The 19,741-nt window shown below is 37.5% G+C and overlaps 2 protein-coding genes and 1 long non-coding RNA gene across 4 annotated transcripts; 2 read left to right on the forward strand and 1 right to left on the reverse strand.

The window, feature by feature from the left end:
* Positions 1 to 91: 91 nt before the first annotated feature.
* On the forward strand, positions 92 to 10,238 carry LOC123880689 (origin recognition complex subunit 1-like). 2 transcript variants are annotated; one of them, XM_045928950.1, is made up of 10 exons: positions 92 to 303; positions 387 to 627; positions 3,030 to 3,411; positions 3,613 to 4,644; positions 5,062 to 5,158; positions 5,806 to 5,984; positions 6,183 to 6,280; positions 6,947 to 7,209; positions 8,235 to 8,433; positions 9,747 to 10,238. In XM_045928950.1, the coding sequence occupies exons 1-10, from the start codon at positions 212 to 214 to the stop codon at positions 10,002 to 10,004; spliced, it is 2,841 nt and encodes a 946-aa protein (XP_045784906.1). In that variant the 5' UTR covers positions 92 to 211; the 3' UTR covers positions 10,005 to 10,238. The 2 variants fall into 2 exon arrangements, with proteins under 2 accessions (XP_045784906.1, XP_045784905.1); XM_045928949.1 differs by having other exon boundaries at positions 3,030 to 4,644.
* A 3,114-nt stretch (positions 10,239 to 13,352) lies between these two features.
* LOC123880719 lies at positions 13,353 to 19,438 on the reverse strand. The gene is made up of 3 exons (XR_006799320.1): positions 18,717 to 19,438; positions 16,498 to 16,503; positions 13,353 to 13,362 (listed from the first exon to the last, which is right to left on the reverse strand). It is a non-coding gene; the product is annotated as an uncharacterized LOC123880719 (long non-coding RNA).
* LOC123880707 lies at positions 14,240 to 17,630 on the forward strand. The gene is made up of 4 exons (XM_045928993.1): positions 14,240 to 14,736; positions 15,597 to 15,728; positions 16,698 to 16,853; positions 17,224 to 17,630. Exons 1-4 carry the CDS (start codon positions 14,323 to 14,325, stop codon positions 17,521 to 17,523), a joined length of 1,002 nt encoding a protein of 333 aa, XP_045784949.1. The 5' UTR covers positions 14,240 to 14,322; the 3' UTR covers positions 17,524 to 17,630.
* Positions 19,439 to 19,741: the final 303 nt, after the last annotated feature.

The raw sequence follows: 19,741 nt of genomic DNA on the forward strand, positions 1-19,741 counted from the left end.
CGCCTTAGGTACTATTCGATGAAACGCACTATAGGTACATACTCTTTGCAGAGTTCATTGAATATAACGTAGTGATTATATTCTCTTTGGTTCTGTCCACATGTTCTGTCGGCTTGTTGCAGCTTGTTGTAGCGAAGTGGGAGCCATCATAACCTCACTCAACAGGATATTTAGAATCTAAATCTAAATTTTAGATTTTCACTTTATTATAATGCCTCGAAACAAACCAATCAACAAAAACGTGACGTGGCTGAGTAAGATAATACCAAATGAACAGAAGTTCACAACCTTTCATTACTACAAGTAAATGCGTTTGTTTATTCATTTACTTACTCAAAATTCCTTCATAAACTTTGAATGTACAAAGTATAAACTATTCTTTTCAGAAAGTTCCAGTTTAAAAAGATAGTTGGAGAAATAGGCGATTTCGTGCTGATATCGAACGCGGATGCTGCAGGACCTGATACCGAAGGTGGTTGTGATGCAGCTAAAATATTGGCGTTATATGAAGACAGTTCAAATAATAACAATCCTTTTAGAGCAAAAGTGCAATGGTATTCAAAGCCTGATGCCTTGCCTAAGGGCTGCTATAACCAAGCTGAACCTATTAATTTTTACTGTAGAGAGGTAAGTAAATTAAACTGTCATCTTTCATCCTTTTGCAAAAAAGTGGCTAAGCCCAAAAATTTGTTTTTAAGTTTTCGCTAAAAAATATGAGAAGAATAACTTTCCTATGTTTCTAAAAAGTTTTCTTTTAGGACTAAATGAAATGCTAACTGAACTCCTATCCCACTTTTTGACAAAATTTTCCTTAAATATGTAATTTAAACTATATGATGTCAGAGACAGTCGGTGGATATAGGTTTTAGTCCTGTGTCAATCGTTCATTCTCTGCGATTCGGTCGTTCAAGTACTGATTACAGCAACGACTGAGATCTTTTCGGTCGTTCATCAGTCATCAGTCATTCGGTACTTCGGTCCAATCAGTCTCTTCGTTCCTCACAAATGTATCGGTATTCGGTACTCAGTCTCAGTCGTCAGTCGTGAATCGGATGATGAGACTCCAAGTCTCGATTGCGCACGCTCGTTTCGTATAGTTTCGCGTTTCGTTATAGGTCGTCCGACGACGCGGGTTCAAAATCGCTGCATTATTGTAATATTTTTCCCGATTGTATGCACTGTTATGATGTAATTACCTATCTTTTTAATTGAGCTTTTATTTTTAAACGTGTTTAATCATTATGTTAAGATTTATACATACTAAAAACCTTATGCATCTCATATACACGTGTTGCCTAAATGAAGTAGGTAGATACCTACGATTTTACAATGAACATAACAACAAGGGTAAATATTGGGAAAATATACCTACCTAGTCCATATCTATATATTATTACTTACTATTACTATTTTACTTTTTCCATTCCATTCCATCAGCCCGTATGCGTCCACTGCTGGACATAGGCCTTTCCAAGAGCGCGCCACCAAACACGGTCCTCCGCCTTCCGCATCCACCCGCTCCCCGCCACCTTCTTCAGGTCATCGGTCCAGCGGGCAGGAGGTCGTCCCACACTGCGCTTACCGGTACGCGGTCTCCACTCCAGAACACGTCTGCCCCAACGGCCGTCGGTTCTGCGACAGACATGACCTGCCCATTGCCACTTCAGCTTGCTAATCCTTTGAGCTATGTCGGTCGCTTTTGTTCTTCTGCGAATTTCCTCGTTCCGGATTTTATCCCTGAGAGTGATACCCAACATAGCTCGCTCCATAGCGCGCTGAGCGACCTTTAGTTTGTGGATGAGGCCAACTGTCAGTGTCCACGTTTCTGCTCCATACGTCATCACAGGTAGGACGCACTGATTGAAGACCTTAGTCTTAAGGCTTTGCGGTATCGACGATTCGAAGACCTGACGTAGCTTTGAAAATGCTGCCCAGCCCAGCTGAATTCTTCTGTCAGCCTCCTTGTCGAAGTTGTTCCTGCCGAGTTGTATAATCTGGCCGAGGTAGTTATATTCTTGAACAACTTCGATGCTAACATTCCCGACGGTTCCCGACTATTTTACTATAAAGTCTAAATTTCGTTTAAAAAGTCAAGACACCGAGACGAACTTGAAAGACGCTTAAAAATCACATGGAACAAATTCTGGGCCTATAAATACATACTCAAGTCAGATTTACCTCTCAATTTAAAAACAAAAATAATGGATTCATGTTTGCTACCTTGCCTTACCTATGCTAGCCAAACCTGGATATTCAACAAATATACAAAAAATAAAATCCCAAACTGCTCAGAGGGCAATGGAACGGAGCATTCTTGGTCTGCGTAGAATACACAAAACTAGAAATGCAGTTATAAGAAAAAAAACGAAAGCTATTGATGCATTAAAACATGCCATGAAGTTAAAGTGGAATTGGGCTGGTCATGTTATTCGACTCACAGATAAAAGATGGACAAAGACTGTGACTGAATGGCGTGGCCCAGTTGGGAAACGAAAGAGAGGTAGACCTGTCGAAAGCTGGGAAAATGAAATCAAAGAAACGGGAGGCATAAATTGGAAAAAAAAGGCCCTAGACAGGAAGACCTGGAGAAATCTGGAGGAGGCCTTTACTCAATGAGAGGTCCTTAATATTAAAATGAAAATTATTATTTTTTTGTCAACCAATTCTTTGTTTAGAAATTTATTAAGGATAAATATAAGGCTTTTTATTATTATATACTATTTTACTATGATCTGTAGACCAATCATTTCTTTCAATATTTTTTAGTTTCATTCTTCGTTCTCGGTTTGTGGCGACTGGTTGAACCGGATCGGTCAAAAACGACTGATTCGTTCATCAGTACTTTTGCGCGACCTCAGTCAAATGACCGAATCGGTCGTGACTGACACAGGACTAATAGGTTTTAATCTCAAAGAAACTCTTCGATTTACAGCATAAAAAGTGGCATAAGTAACATGAACATCCAAACTGTATTAGTAAGTTGTAAGATAAGTATGTACATACCTACCTAATTATTCATATTTTTAAAGGTATTTGAAGACCATCGACCATTTGACACAGATGTATCAATTGAAACATTTTTTAAGAAATGCTCAGTAATATGTACCTTTACAAGAGATACAGATGACATACTGCACAATCAGAAATACGCCTACATCTGCAGATACAGACTAATGCCACTAGGCAGAGGGAAAACTTACTTGGAACCAGTTTTAGAAGAAGAAAGAAAAGCTATAGAACTTTTATGTACTCCTAGGAAAAATATTACACCAAATACCCCTAAAACCCCTAATAGTTTGGTGAAACGTATGAGTCGAGTTTCTATTTCAGACAAAAATTGGAGTGTTCCTAAAAGTGATGGCACTAAACTACTTCATAAAAGAGCTATATCAGCTGACAAGACTGAAAAAGATACACCAAAAGTTACTACCCGAAAAAGGTCCAAATCTACATCCGTAATAGTAGTCACAGCAAGCCCAAAAAGTTCTAAAGAGTCTGTGGAGGCAAAAAGTCCAAAAAAACCTAAAAGATACAGTGTTGAGGAAAAGCTTCGTGGAAATAATAAACCCAAAAACGCTACGCTAAAAATATCAGCTGACAAGACTGAAAAAGATACACCAAAAGTTACTACCCGAAAAAGGTCCAAATCTACATCCGTAATAGTAGTCACAACAAGCCCACAAAGTTCTAAAGAGTCTGTGGAGGCAAAAAGTCCAAAAAAACCTAAAAGAGACAGTGTTGAGGAAAAGCTTCGTGGAAATAATAAACCCAAAAACGCTACGCTAAAAATATCAGCTGACAAGACTGAAAAAGATACACCAAAAGTTACTACCCGAAAAAGGTCCAAATCTACATCCGTAATAGTAGTCACAACAAGCCCACAAAGTTCTAAAGAGTCTGTGGAGGCAAAAAGTCCAAAAAAACCTAAAAGAGACAGTGTTGAGGAAAAGCTTCGTGGAAATAATAAACCCAAAAACGCTACGCTAAAAATATCAGCTGACAAGACTGAAAAAGATACACCAAAAGTTACTACCCGAAAAAGGTCCAAATCTACATCCGTAATAGTAGTCACAACAAGCCCAAAAAGTTTGGAGGCAAAAAGTCCAAAAAAACCTAAAAGATACAGTGTTGAGGAAAAACTTCGTGGAAATAATAAACCCAAAAACGCTACGCTAAAAAGTTTGAAATTAGCAGTAGAGACTCCAAAAAGTTCGAAGAAACTTAATAAAAATAACATTGAAGAAATCCTCTCCATGGAACTAAGAGAAAACTCACTTATTATACAACAAAATGCTGTGACACCAAAAAGAAAGACTCCACAACGTAAGATATGCAATGAAACTCCAAAGAAAGTTCTTGTATTTGAGAATGAGGAAGATACTAATATTCCTCGTGAAACCCCTACAAGAAGATCTGCACAAAAGAGTTCTGAAAGCGAAGATGACTTTAAATCTTTACCAAAAATACCTAAAGTAGCTAAAACGCCCAAAACTCCTAAAACTCCTAAAACATCGATAGCTAAAACCCCTAGGACTCCAAGAACGTCAATTGCTAAAACTCCTAAAAGTGGCACGAGAAGAATAAATATTAGCCAACTTACACCAACATTGCAAAAAAGGGCACATCCTATTGAAAACATTGATAGTAAGTATCATGATATCAAGCAGAAAATGTATCTAATCATTCTGTGCTTAGTACTAACAATCTTCATATATATAAAAATCAATGTTTGTATGTTTGTGTTCTATAGGCGGCTAAACCGCTGATCAGATTGTTATGAAACTTTGGTAGGGTGTTCTGAGGGCGCCCGAGATGGTTCCTGCATCAAAAAACTAGAATAAAATAATATATATATATATATATATATATATATATATATATATATATATATATATTATTTTATTTTATATATATATATATGAATAAAAAAAGTCATGTTTGTTTACGGCATTGCAACGCATGCCGGGTACAGCTAGTAATGAAAATAAATATCAAAGTAATATGTTGTACTTATAATAATTTTTTAATTAATTATATAACAAGAATCGTTTTTATTTTCAGAATTGATAATCGAGAACAAATCATTACCAGGAAGAGAAAGGCACTTGAGGGAAATATTAACATTTGTGAGGATGCAATTGCTGCATGGTAGAAGTGGGTAAGTATTGATTTTTTGCTGTAAATCAAAATAGGAATGTACCTATTCACAAAATAGCAAAAGCCCTTATAAAAGTTTATTTGAATTAAAAATCCATTTCCGTTTATAAAAAACTAGATGATTCATGACTTCATCTGCATGGATTTAGGTTTCTAAAATCCCATAGGAACTCTTTGATTTTCTGAGATAAAAATTAGCCTATGTCTTTAACTAAATCCGTGGCTCTGTTGTGACGTGATTGAAGGACAAACCAATAAACTAATAAACAAACACACTCTCGCATTTATTAACATGGGTAACTAATTGAAGAATTTGTTAAATTTGCATCAAAAATAATAGATAATTTTATTCTTCTTTACTCTTAAAATCGTCATTAGAGCCTTCATAGCTCAATGGTTGAGGGGCAGACTGACTGAAAGGTCGGCGGTTCAAACCCCACCCGTTGCACTATTGTCTTACCCACTCCTGGTACGAGTTTTACGCTTAATTGGAGGGGAAAGGAGAGTATTCGCTATATAAAATAGTCATGATTTGCATGGCTAATATTCTATAAAAAATTCAACATTCTCAACTCATGACTAGTCCTGTTGGAAAAGCTTGTGAAAACAATCTTTCCCAGATTTTAATTTGGTGTATATTTTGTACAGATGCATGTACATATCAGGCGTGCCCGGGACAGGCAAGACTGCGACCGTGGAGTTTGCCCTAAAGGCTCTGAAGGAGGAGCAGGAGGTACCGGAGTTCCAACTAGTAGAAGTGAATGGCATGATGATTGCGGAACCCAGGCAGGCCTATGTGCAGATTTACAAGCAACTCACACACACAGGTTTCAAAAATATTTTTATTATTTTTTAGCTTTCGCTGATGTGTCTATAACAGAAGTGCTTCGAAGAACTTCTTTTTTCTGAAAAAAAGAAAACTTTTTCTTGATCACTACAATGAATCTTAAAATGAATTAAATTAATCTACATAATATACTTATAAGTAAAAATATACTAAATATAGTGTCATTTGTGTGTTTTAGGCAAATCGGTAGGTTGGGAGCGAGCTTGCGCCCTGTTGGAGAAACGTTTTACAAACCCTGGGCCGCGCAGCACACCCACTGTATTAGTTGTCGATGAGGTAAAATTTAATACTACAGTTTTCTTTTATTTTCTTCACTTTGGGCTGGTTTCCGCACTTAAACGTTTCTGTCTTTCCGAGTTGTATGTATGCGAATTTCCGAATGTGTATTGCCCCTATCCACCGAAGTCTTCACTTCAGCCATCCAAGCTCACCCCGGAAGCTGAGGAGACCGCCCAAGTTACCGAGGAGTGACTAAAAGACACGCCGCAAAGGTGCAATGTATCAACGTGATTTTTGCATGAATACAGTAAAAAACTAAAAATCTTAGTACTTGAATCCATACAAAGTCACGAGCAACATTCATGATCAACCCATTTCCGCCCCACTTCTGAGTACGGGTCCTTTCTTAGAATGAGAAGGGTTTAGGCTACCACGCTGGCCCGATGCGGATTGGCAGACTTCACACACCTTTGAGAACATGGAGAACTCTCAAGCATGCAGGTTTCCTCACGATGTTTTCCTTCACCATTAAAGCAAGTGATATTTAACTGCTTAAAACGCACATGACTGAAAAGATAGTGGTGCGTGCCCGGGATCGAACCCCCCATCTCCGATTAGGAGGCGGACGTTCTAACCACTAGGCTACCACAGCATATACATTACGTACAACAATGACTATATTACGCACTTTATAATATTAACATTAGTAATATTGTTTTACAGCTAGACGCGTTGTGCAACAGACGACAAGATGTCCTCTACAGTATAATGGAGTGGGCAACTCACAATACCGCCCTGCTGACCGTGCTAGCTATAGCCAATACTATTGACCTGCCAGAGAGAGTGCTGAAGCCTAATGTGGCCTCCAGACTTGGCATAACACGGCTATCCTTCGGTCCGTACTCGCACAACCAGCTACAGTGCATCGTTGCTACCAGACTAGTCGGGGCTAAAATAATACCAGATGCTCTGCAACTAATAGCCAGGTCTGTATAGCCGATTTGCTTTCTCTTTTCTAATCCGAACCGCTAGGATATGGAATGCTCTTCCGGCATCAGTTATCCCTTCCACCTATAATATGGGTACCTTCAAGTCAAGAGTGAATAGGCAACTTCTAGGCAAGCGCGCTCCATCTTAGGCTGCATCATCACTTGCTAGCAGGTCTGATTGCAGCCAAGCGCTAGTCTGTGTAATTTAAAAAAAAAAAAACATCTAAATGAGTACTCAAAGCAATGATGGCCTTGAGACAGGCTAACAAGGTTAACTTTATAGCACTTACACAGCCAGCTACAGTGCATCGTTGCTATTAGACTAGCCAGAGCAAATGTAACACCAAAATTTTCAAAAGAAAAATAAAACCGACTTCAAAAACCACAAACACTAAAAAGTAGAAAATAATTTTTGTTTAGCTACACGTGTAATGTACCTAGGTATGAAGTCGAGCGAGCATATTAAAACAAAATTAGAAATCCAAGAGTGAAGCTCGCCCGCTCGCACTGACATTTGTAACTAATAGCTAGGTTAGTATAATCAGTGTTAAATAGTAAATACTGTAGCAAGTCCTGGCCACTAGAGTGGACTCCAGACTTGGTGTAACGAGGCTGGCCTTCCCTTCATACTTACATATCTAACAACAGTGCATTGTAGTGTAGCATTATATTTTTTGCAAAAAAACTCCACAAACTTATAAAATTGACAAACAGAATTGTTTACACTTTTTATAGAAATTAGCTTAAGAAATTAGCTCTAGTATCGACTATAACTCACAAATTAGTTGATTCTGAAGCTAATTTCTTAAACTGGACCCTTTCAAGTAAAAATTTTATATAAACTTGTGAAGATGCCAGAAGTCTAAGTTGTCGTATTAGTTTACAAATTGCGAAGAACCAAATTAAATTTGAATTTCGCGGGCAGACCCGTCTCATGCCCCTTAACGCTATCTCTCTGGGCTGGTTTCTGCACTTAAACGTTTCCGTCTGTTGTGCACTTAAACCTATATTTACTTATACAGAAAAGTAGCAGCAGTGTCAGGTGACGCTCGTCGCGCGATTTCTTTATGCGAGCGCGCGTTGGAGTTGGCCGCGCCCAACTGTGCCGGGCTCAGGGAAGTCCAGCTTGCCTTAGAAGAAGCGACCACAAGCGACACTGTGAGGGCTATACGATGCTGCGCCCCCGCTGAGAGACTCATCCTGCGAGCCATGGCGGCTGAGGTAAGTCTTATATACTGTATACTATAAGGATAAAGGGTGCCTGGTGGGATTGCTCTGAGCAATAAGGCCACCTTTTTAACCCCCGACCCAAAAAGAGGGGTGTTATAAGTTTGACGTGTGTATCTGTGTATCTGTGTGTCTGTGTATCTGTGTATCTGTGTCTCTGTGTATCTGTCTGTGGCATCGTAGCGCCTAAACGAATGAACCGATTTTAATTTACTTTTTTTGTTTGAAAGGTGGCTTGATCGAGAGTGTTCTTAGCTATAATCCAAAAAAATTGGTTCAGCCGTTTAAAAGTTATCATCTATTTTCTAGTTTTCTTGTAGAAAAGAAGGTTAGATAACCCTTAGGTTCTTAATATTCAAGTGTCAATTGACAAATGTCAAGCTGTCAAGATGGACGTTGCCTAGATATCTTAGATATACATAATTATTTATTTGAAAATGATGTTTTGGAAAACTCAGATACTTTGGATCGTAGGCGCGAAAGCTTCGAAAGTTATCAGCTCGTTTCTAGTTACTGTAACCTTCACTTGTCGGGGGTGTTGAAAATTTTTAATTTACACTTGTTTTTAGTTTTTTCTGCTTCTTCGTTTTGTCTTATTTCATGTTTTGTGTGCAATAGTTTTTATCCATCTATCTATCTAAAAGCTAAAAATGCTAGGTCTAAAACCTTGAGTTAGTACATGTAAAATGTAGATTCTCTAAAATGTAGACCCAAAATTTGAACATGATTTTTAAATACTAAAACTTAAAAATTTCCTCGGGAACCACGCGGACCAAGTCGCAGGTATCATCAGTCTTGTCTCATATCTATTTTTACCCGACTGCGGCAAAGCCAAAAGGAAGGGTTATGATTTTAGCAGTCTGTATGTAGTATGTATGTATGTATGTGTGTATAATTGTATCCAGATTCTGTGTGTTCCACCGTAGCGCCTAAACCTGTGCCTAAACTACTGGGACGATTTTGATTAATGAGGTGTCAATCAATTCGTCGTAAATGGTCGTAAAGGTCTGGGTGACATAGGCTATATTTTATACCAAAAAATTGACCTAACGTATGTTACATGAAAAAAAGTGGGTTGTCCAAAAATATATTTTTATTTTTTACTATTGTATCGAGTGGGGTGTCGAATGAAAGAGGAAAAAATTCTGAGTTCATAAAAATATAATTGTCCTACAACATTAAAATATAAACCAAGCGACAGAAAAACAATTTTAGTTACTATGATATTTAGCGTTTATTAAGACGATCGCAGTCAGGTTTTAATTTTCAACTTTACCTTGTTTCATTGATAGAGTTTTTTGTCCTAGGTGGAACGAACCGGCTCAGACGAGACAACCATGTCCCGCATGCTAGTGACCGCAGCCACCCTCGCAGCTCTCGACGGCCGACCGTATCGATCTGCTCCCGATAGCCGAGGTCCCACTTGCTCCCAGGCTCACGCTCTATGCGCTAGTCTCTCTGCCATGCAGCTGATACATATGGAGCGTAAGCGATCTGAACCTAGGCTGATGCTCAATTGTAGCGTTGACGATGTTTACTATGCTACTAAAAAGATTACTGTGTGATACGTTCATTATGCTACTTAACAGATCACAGTGTGATATGTTCATTATGCTACTTAACAGATCACCGTGTGATGTGTTCGTTATGCTACTGAACAAATTACTGACAGTGTTATAAGACTGTGTTCATTATACTACCTACCAAGGCTGATTACTGGGTAAGATAAATAAAACACTAGTTTAATTTACAAGCTAAAATTACATTTCGGTTGAGTGAATACAATATTTTTGTCAACATTATCGTGTTTCATTAAATGTCGCCGACTTGTAGTATTTTCACTAGAGCTTCCACGTTGTTGTCGCTTACGGCTTTTCTACACGCTGTCACCACTGCTATATTTTCCCACTGAAAATACTACTATTATAATTTATAATAGTTTCATTGTAGGGTAGGTACCTAACATATTTAGTCGTATTGTAAAAAAAATTTATTAACAGAAGGGCCAGCTCATTTTTTGCGCAATGGATTAATCTGGCTATTCAGTGACGAAGTCGCGTACAAAATGTATACTCTATCCACGAAAAGAAGTTAGTATGCTCTCTCTGTTACGTAATCCCTTACAAATGACAGAGCCAAAAATATTTGAGTTCAGTCTCAAATAAATATTTTATTATTGTTTACCTCTTAGTCTGGCTGCCTGTTGAAGAATCGTGTGTAAGCTTTTGAGTGAAGCCACCGCTTGCTCCTGAGTAGCGCGTCGCACTTGACTAGTAGTAGTAGTAGGAGTAGTAACTCCTCGTTTAGAAGAATCACTTCTTTGTATCTGTTTAACATCTCTTTACTGAAATGTAAGGACAAGCGGTTAGATAGCCTGCGGTCAAAACAACGGCCTTCCATTCGGGGGTGTCATCTAACTTTTCAGATTTATATCTACCTAGGTATAGGTAATATGTGCGTTGTAAGCAATTAAGTATATGTTACTTAGTTTAGCGGTGAAGGAAAATATCGTGAGAAAACCTGCACACGAAAGTTCTCCATAATGTTTTCAAAGGTGTGTCAAGTCTGTCAATCCGCACTTGCCGTGCCTAGACGGTGCCTATTCACTCTTCTTTTGAAGGTCCCAATATTGTAACTGGCAGGGAGAGATTATGTATCCTACCAGTGTATATTAGAAACGAGGAAGCGAATCGCTTCGAATGACTCAGTAGAATTTTGACCACAGTACTCGGACGCCTTTGATCTTGTGGTAAATGACGACCACAACGACTCTAGTCATATAGGTCCCGGAATTACTGGGGCCGTCTCTGGTTGCTCCCTTACCCCAGAATTGCTCTGTCTAGATGGCTTCGTCGAACTTCAGGTAGGTAAAAACATACAAGTTAGCTCAAGATTGCGATCTCACCTGATGGTAAGTGATAATGCAGTCTAATATGGAAGCAAGATAACTTGAACACATATCCCTGATCGGTTTCTACGGCATCGTACCTACCGGAATGCTAAATTGGCCTTGCCGGATAAATATAAAACTAATAAGTACTTTGTGTTTTATTTTGACTCTTTAAAATCCAAAAATGAAATAATCCGATTTGTAATTAAGAGCGATTTTCCATATAATATCTGAAAATCGATCTGAATTATAAAACGGATTATTTTATCCATTGAAGAAAGTTTACTTTAGGTAACTGGCAAGCGCCATCTGTCGGTCAATCGGGTACTGAATCATGGTTCTACAATAACGCCATCTGTCGAAGGTGGAGGGAGGCTTTCAAATAAAATCCAACGCAGTGTTGCCAGATGTACGATTACGAGATTTAGCAGTCTCGAGATACGAGAAAAATAAAATCTCGTACACTTTTGTACGAGTTTTTAACTATGATGACTGCATGCGCCATGTTTTCTAGCCAAAATAATTACAAAATGAAAATAATAAAATAAAAGATCGACTAAGCCCATCACTAGCTTCATTACCTAGATCAACCTTATAGTAACCTTGTTATAGTCAATACTCAATAGTATTAAAATGTCTATTAATTAGATGGCGTATTAATTACTGTACTATTCGTTTCATTTGAAAGCTACGCCTTCAAGGAATGAATATACCTACTCTTTGAGCCCCAATAGCTCAACCGGTAAAGGAGTGAACTGAAAACCGAAAGGTCGACGGTTCAAACCCCGCCCGTTGCACTATTGTCGTACCTACTCCTAGCACAAGCCTGACGCTTAGTTGGAGAGGAAAGGGGAATATTAGTCATTTAACATGGATAATATTCTTTTTAAAAAAGAAAATAAAAATCGAAAGCTAGTAGGACCCACAGATTGCTATTGCGCTGGAACCATATCTCATTAATATCGAAATGACGTCATTTTTACGTCAGCCAAAATAAAAATATAGTTAACTACCATCAGCTCAAAACTTCAGTCTAGTACTGACGTCACTAAAACGGCGGCCAAGCGCAGTAGTAATTTGCGGGACTGTGTAAAATGCAGATATTAGGAGATTTTTAAATTTTAAACTATGATCTTCATTAATAAAGTTGTACGAGATTATCTTCCAAAAGTACGAGATATTTGACATCCATGGTACGAGAAAACACTTTCGACATCTGGCAACACAGGCATTGGCCTACATTCTGCATCACAGACCATAGAGTAGGATGTATATAGGGTATAGAGTTATCGCTCCCACGTAAATGGAGAGATATGGAAACCAGCGCCCCTGGTGGTTCGTTCCTAAACTAATTTTCTTGTGTATATAACTATAGCTATTTATGTATAGCTAGGCAGGCTATCTTTCATTTGAATTTTATTTTTCTATGTAAATGTAAATTTTGCGGATATTTTGAAACACGTTTAAAGCTCTTTTTAGCTTTTAAAAAATATATTTAACTTTCTAAACAAAAGAGCATAAAACGTGTATCAAAACGAAAAGAAAAAACAAAATTCATTTATTTCATTTATTATAATAATCAATACAACTTTTTTGTATAATGTCTTGAACATCTACGTCTTTTTGTAGTTAGATTGAAAATAATGATGACATAGTTACTCTCCGATACTTAAAAATAGTCTTGTTTTCCAATGCCAGTATATCTCCACCAATTGCATAGAGCCAAGTCCGAAACCGGTGTGGTACTTTTTCAGGATTGGGAAAAATGTATAAGATTGTTCCATCCAATCCTATAAAAGAAACATGTCACTTTTGAATAAACTATATTATATTAAAATTTCACAGAAAAATATATGCTCTAAGGTTTTGTAGGTTAGTTAGGTTATGTTTAAGTTTGCATTTAATTTCATTGCATACGTATTGAAATATGAAACGTAGGTGCTAGTGATAGTCACAGACCACGAATCCGGAGATTCTGCATTGAAGACCGGCGAAATCGCATCTTATACAGTAATCTTTTCGCCACCATTCCGCTCCACTTAAGGTACCCGACCTTTGCAATACCTACCTACTTTGGAAGCGAAGCTCAACAGGCGTATTCGATGGGGACCAAACTAACAAAAAGTTAAATGAACGGAAACTGCTCTCATTTAAAAAAAAATACATTTTGATGACAAATTTTTCCGAAAACGTTATGAAGTTGTTTTTTTACAAACTTAATTTGGTTTTTTGCTTCCGTCGGAATCGATTTGTTTTTTGCCATCACTTATGTAGTTGGACGAAAAAGTGGTGGCAAAATAATGAGTCGATACTATACTTCTCACATTTTTACCAATAAATCACTTATAGCACGTTATCTACAGGAAAAACGAGTCTAAACATCTGAAAGTGCTCATACAGTTTAAGAAATAAAAAAAAAACCGGCCAAGTGCAAGACTCGCGCACCGAGGGTTCCGTACACTGGTATTTTTTCCGACATTTTGCACGATAAATAAAAAACTATTATGCATAAAAATAAAGAAAAATCTGTTTTAGAATGTACAGGTAAAGCTCTTTCATACGATACCCCACTTGGTATAGTTATCGTACTTTGAAAATTGAAAATAACAATACCTAATTTTTTTATAAACACAGTTTAATTTTTTTTTGTGTAACCACAAATTCATGGTTTGCGGATTTTTCCCTTGTGCTATAAGACCTACCTACGTTCCAAATTTCATGATTCTAGGCCAACGGAAAGTACCCTATAGGTTTTCTTGACAGATAGACAGACAACAAATTGATCCTATAAAGGTCCGTTTTCCTTTTGAGGTACGGAACCCTAAAAAGCAGGAAAATCGGCACTTTTTGTTAACCGCTCAAAGCAAATTATTGCTTATAAACATCTCTCTTATCGACTCCACCAAATCAACAACATCCTTAACTTAACCAAACAGAAATGTATTTATTCTCTATCACGCCTTTCAAACACATTCGCACACCAACAGTCCACAATGAAATCCGCAAACTTGCTGTTATGCCTAATACAAACAGTAACAGTGTTGTCAGTCAAAGTCAAAGTCATCATGCATTCCGAAGAAGATTCCAGAGTAGAGGACGAAGTACAGACAGAATCCTGGGACTTCAAGAAAAAGGTTGAAGTCACCATGTTACCGTTCCTAAGAAAACGACACGCGGAAAAGCCGATTTTCGAGTATGAAGAAGAGAAGTCTACCACGGAGAAATCGAGACAGCACCCGAATGAGCTGCTGTTCCCACTTATATACCGACAGAGTCATATCAACAGTATGTTCAAGTTTGGTAAAAATTGGTACACTTGGTCCACGGAGAAGAGGGCAGACGGCTCAAAGGCGATCAATTATTATATTTGCTACGACGAGCCGAAGCAGTGTGATGAAATCGGATGGGTAAGTATAGATACATATTTCAAATTCTCTAATTAGATCAGTTAGTTTTCTATATTGTAGTTTTCCTCAGTTTGCTTAAAAGGTAAACAAGTGCGGAGTGCCTAAGTAATGTCTCGCTGAAATGCATAAGAGGGCGCACTACAAGGTAAAACCAGAACGCTCGCTATATATCATTCAAAAGGAAACTGTCATTTTTATTATTAGTTTAAAATCACTACTGTCTCAATGTTAATAATATTAGATGTAATTTTTTGTACTAAAAATCGAAGTTTTAGTTAATTATTACATACTTAATAATAAAATATTATATCCAAGATCGTAATAAAATAAGTAATATAAGCAAAAACTTATACTACCTAAACACAATCCAATGCCAATAACTATTTGTCTTATCTTGTAGTTTTAGTGATTTAGTATTTTTCAAACCCGCATTGTAAAGCGTGCAATACTCGGGTCGATGCCCTACGACGCGGCATTGATATCGAGTGACCTATTTACGTAACGTTCGTTGAATTCCCAGAGTCAGTCAGATGTTTTATTTGCAATAGGTATATTGTGAACTTTTAAAAAATACAGGCCTTTTCAACTTTTTGTTGTTGTTTTTTGTTTTTTTTTTTTTATGGTACCTTATCAGTAATCATCAGTACTATCATGTATCGTTTTTGCTAGCGTTCTGGTTACACCATGTACCTATTATAAAATATTTTCGTTCTGCGTAAGTTCTCAAAGGTATGTGGAATCGGCCAATCCGCACTTGATCAGCGCTGGTTAAGTTTACCTTTATAATTCTTAAAAGAGACGCTTGTTCATTAGTGGCGAAGATTGAGATGATGATAAATATTTTTAATCATATTTCATAGGAGCGCGCAGATACAATACCGAAATGCGCGTTTCAAATAGAATCCCTGACGGCCGACGACCGCGCCTGCATCAATAGCTTCGGCGTTGAAACTCGGCAGAGTTCCACGTGTGACGGCGGGGAGCTCATGAAGGTAAAATACCGAATAACCGGTATTTTTTCATAACGTTACCAAAGTACCCTTAAAAAGTAATGAAAAAAATATTGACATAATCACACACATTCACTAACGTTCTTTATTAATACCGGTAAAAGCGACAATACTATACCAGTAGTCCAATCAGTGACTTTTTATCAAACGTCAAAACGATCGCTTAGTAAGGGAGCTTGTATGAAATTCACAGATGTGACGTCATTGTGACGTCATAGACATTTGACATAATTGGACGTACTTTTTAGTTAAATCGATAGTTTAAAATAATTAGCAAACTTATAACTAACAGCGGACGTGGGTCTTACTAATTTTGGAAGACTCTCTATTTAATAATTCCTAAGAAATTATTTATTTTTCACATAGGCATCATCCCAATTATAAACTTATCTCTAACGACGCTGTGTACGTGACGACAAAAATAAGTATAACATCTATAACATTAACTAATAATGGTATACCGCTTCTATGTAACTAAGTTATTAGCTTGGAACTGTACCACCTTGGCGAGAGAATCGCTTACTTCGTCAAAAGATTTTTAATACTGATTATTTTTAAGTAAAAGTGATATATAATCAACAAACAATACTTTGTCATGATTATGCTTCGCGTGGAGGTAAAGGAGGTCGTTAATATAAATGAGGAACAGAAAAGGTCCTAAGAAGAACCTTGTGGGACAACTATTTTTACTATAGGCGCCTATGTCCTTCCCTGGTATACAAGTTACCTTTGTACAAAACTTCGTCAAAACGGTAAACTATGAGGCCGTGAAAAGCTAGCAGACTGAGAGACAGACACGCTTTCGCATTTATAGTTACCTAAATATTAAGTATGGATATGGAATTTAAGTGAGTGAGTAAGGTATATCAGCTATTCTTATTTTATGCGTGATAGGTATGTGAGCTATTGCTATTTTAGGTGAGCTAGGTAAATTAGCTATCTTTATTTTAGGTTAGCGACATAATCCACGCGTGCGGGCCGCGCGTGCGTTCGTTGTGGCGCTTCGTGCGCGCGGCCCGACGTCCGGTCGCTGCCGTCAAACCGGCCGACGTCAACTCGCTCGTGTGTGAGGACGAGGAAGAGTGCAACCTCACCGTGGAGTACAGGGTGAGTAGCTTTAGTAGTACGTTTAGTAGTAGCTTTAGTAGTAGCACAGAACACAACAGGATAGGAAGGAAGGTTCAGGCTTTAACGTCACAGGCAGGCGTCAAATCTCAGTGGCTAGTTACCACTCAAAGTTGTGCCGCCAAGCGATTTAGCGTTCCAGTACAATGCCGCGTAGAAACCGATAAGGGGTTGGTTTAATGAAACTGCTGTACCCCTTCAAAGTTTTCACATCAAGCAAAAGCCCGCTTCCATCTTAGACTGCCACTCACTCACCACCAGGTGGGATCGTAAGCAAGGGCTCTGACTTGTATCGGAATGAAACAAAATTTTAAAAGTACTTATTCAGTTAAAATAAGTTTAATATCAACAGATACACCATGACCGAATCACCTTCTCCTTATACGAACCGGTACGAGGACAGACGTTCAAGAGCTCCTTAAAACGAGACGTTGACGACGAAGACCGAACTACCACCGAAACACACGCCAAAGTCCGCCGAGGCAAGAAACTCCAAGAAAGGCCAAAAAACAAGAAAAAGAACATGAACACAAGAAAAATTGAAGGCAAAGGCGTTATGAAGGAAATTAATGATTCTGGTTACTCCAAGAGAAGACACGTTAAAAATAATATTAAAGTTAAGGAGGACATTTCCGAAGATGTATCAGGATAATATTTTTATTTTATTTAGACAGTTTACATAGAATAATTATTGCGACTGCTTTTTAAAATAAATTAAATCCAAAACGAAACTTTTTTTAATTAAAGCTTTTTATTGATTTTGATTTCTTTTTAATACTGTACCTATTGCATGGAGTATCGAGAGGCCACTAGTACGCTATAATACCAAAATTTTATCTTCAGGATTGACCGGCTTTCATTATTGGCGAGTCCTTTTACTTTTTTTAACCCCCGACCCAAAAAGAGGAGTGTTATAAGTTTGACGTGTGTATCTGTGTATCTGTGGCATCGTAGCTCCTAAACTAATGAACCGATTTTAATTTAGTTTTATTGTTTGAAAGGTGGCTTGATCGGGAGTGTTCTTAGCTATAATAATAGTTAATTGAAGAAAATCGGTTCAACCGTTTGAAAGTTATCAGCTCTTTTCTAGTTACTGTAACCTTCAGTTGTCGGGGGTGTTATAAATTTTTAATTTACACTTCTTAATAATATATATATAAATTCTTTAAACTAATACTCATTTTTTTTATTTGTATGTATCTCAATGTAATAATCTCAATAAATAAAATATGGTATGATAATATGATTTGCGTGTTATAAATTTTAAATTTACACTTGTTTAGTATTTGTCCTTCAATATTGGGAATTTTGACACGTACGGCAACACCAAATCAGATAATGGCAAGGATAATGGACGTTTAGGGAATGTTGGCCTCTCCTAAGGTGGAAGATATAAAGAATGCTACATCTCCCTTATAATCTCGTTTATTATCAACGCGTGTTACCAATACAGGAACGTAGTACAGACTGTGTTAAAATATATAGAATAAAATTATAATTCCACGGCAGCCGCGGTGGTCCGCTGACTCAGGCGCGGGCATCATGTTACTTGCCAAAAAAAAAATTTTTAAAAGTTAATTTCTCTTTTATACAAAAAAAATTAGTAGGCATCTCCGGGAGACTGCATATGTTACGTGCACAATGCAACACTTCGCTCGCCTGCCGCTACAATCGCTGACACAAAAGTATCACATAACATCTTGGATTAAACTATCTCTATGCATAACATAAAATGAAACATAACAATACACAAAGTAGGTAACATTTAGAATAATGAACATGTAAGTACTCATATTACCGCAAACACACATATCAAAAAATATTATATATTACTATCTATTAAACAATATAAAGAGTTGTGCTGCGTAAGACAATTGCATCGTTCTACTTATGTATACCTATTAGCTAAAATTATGAAACCAATACAACATTATAATACTTATTATATACTGAACACTAACTTTAGAAATTTTAATACTATAATATATAATCGAATCATTACAACTACGTTTCCATGAAACGAATTGGTTTCTTAACTACTCTTCCACTCCGGGTAGTTTTTACCAAATTGTCGTTTTCGGGAATGTCCATACTTACCGATTCATTTTGTAGATACGCCGGTTTTAGTCGATTGATCGATACAGAACTCAACCTGTCACCTATCTGAATAAGAAATACTTTACCACTGCGCTTCGCAACTCGATAAGGACCGTCGTAAGGAGGCTGCAGTGAACGGCGTACGGTGTCATTTCTTAGGAAAACATACTCACACACTTGTAAATCTGGATGAACAAACAACGTTCTACTATTACCGTGCGATTCTGGTTTGGGCTTAATTTTACCAATGGAATCTTTTAACTTATTTAAATATTCTGACTCGGAGATTTTTATTGTGGCGTCATCATAAAAATCTCCTGGTAACCTTAGGGTTCTACCAAACGTAAGTTCAGCTGCACTTATCCCGGTATCACTCCTTGGTGCCGCTCTTAAGCCTAGCAACACTGCGGGTAATTCATCTACCCATGAAGTACCTACCGTAAGACGTGCCATTGCTGTCGATCTATCTCTTTGCTTTGCTTTGCTCAGTTGACCTTCTTATTGATAACTTATCAGATGAAGACAGTACAGTCCTTTACTACGATAACTTTGTCAAAATTTTGAAAGATTCAGCCGACCTCCATATACCACTCAAAACTACTAAACGTGATTTTATGGCATCTCCTCCCTGGTGGGATGAGGAATGCACCAACTTAATAAAAAAACGTAAAGATGCAGAAATTTCCTACACGATGTTAATGTCCCGTGAAAACTTTTTGGAATACCAGCGCACCGATGCCAAAGTCAAGAGATTGGTATCAAAAAAGAAAAAG

Source organism: Maniola jurtina, chromosome Z (genome assembly GCF_905333055.1).
Source record: "Maniola jurtina chromosome Z, ilManJurt1.1, whole genome shotgun sequence".
In the NCBI taxonomy this organism is placed as follows: domain Eukaryota; kingdom Metazoa; phylum Arthropoda; class Insecta; order Lepidoptera; family Nymphalidae; genus Maniola; species Maniola jurtina.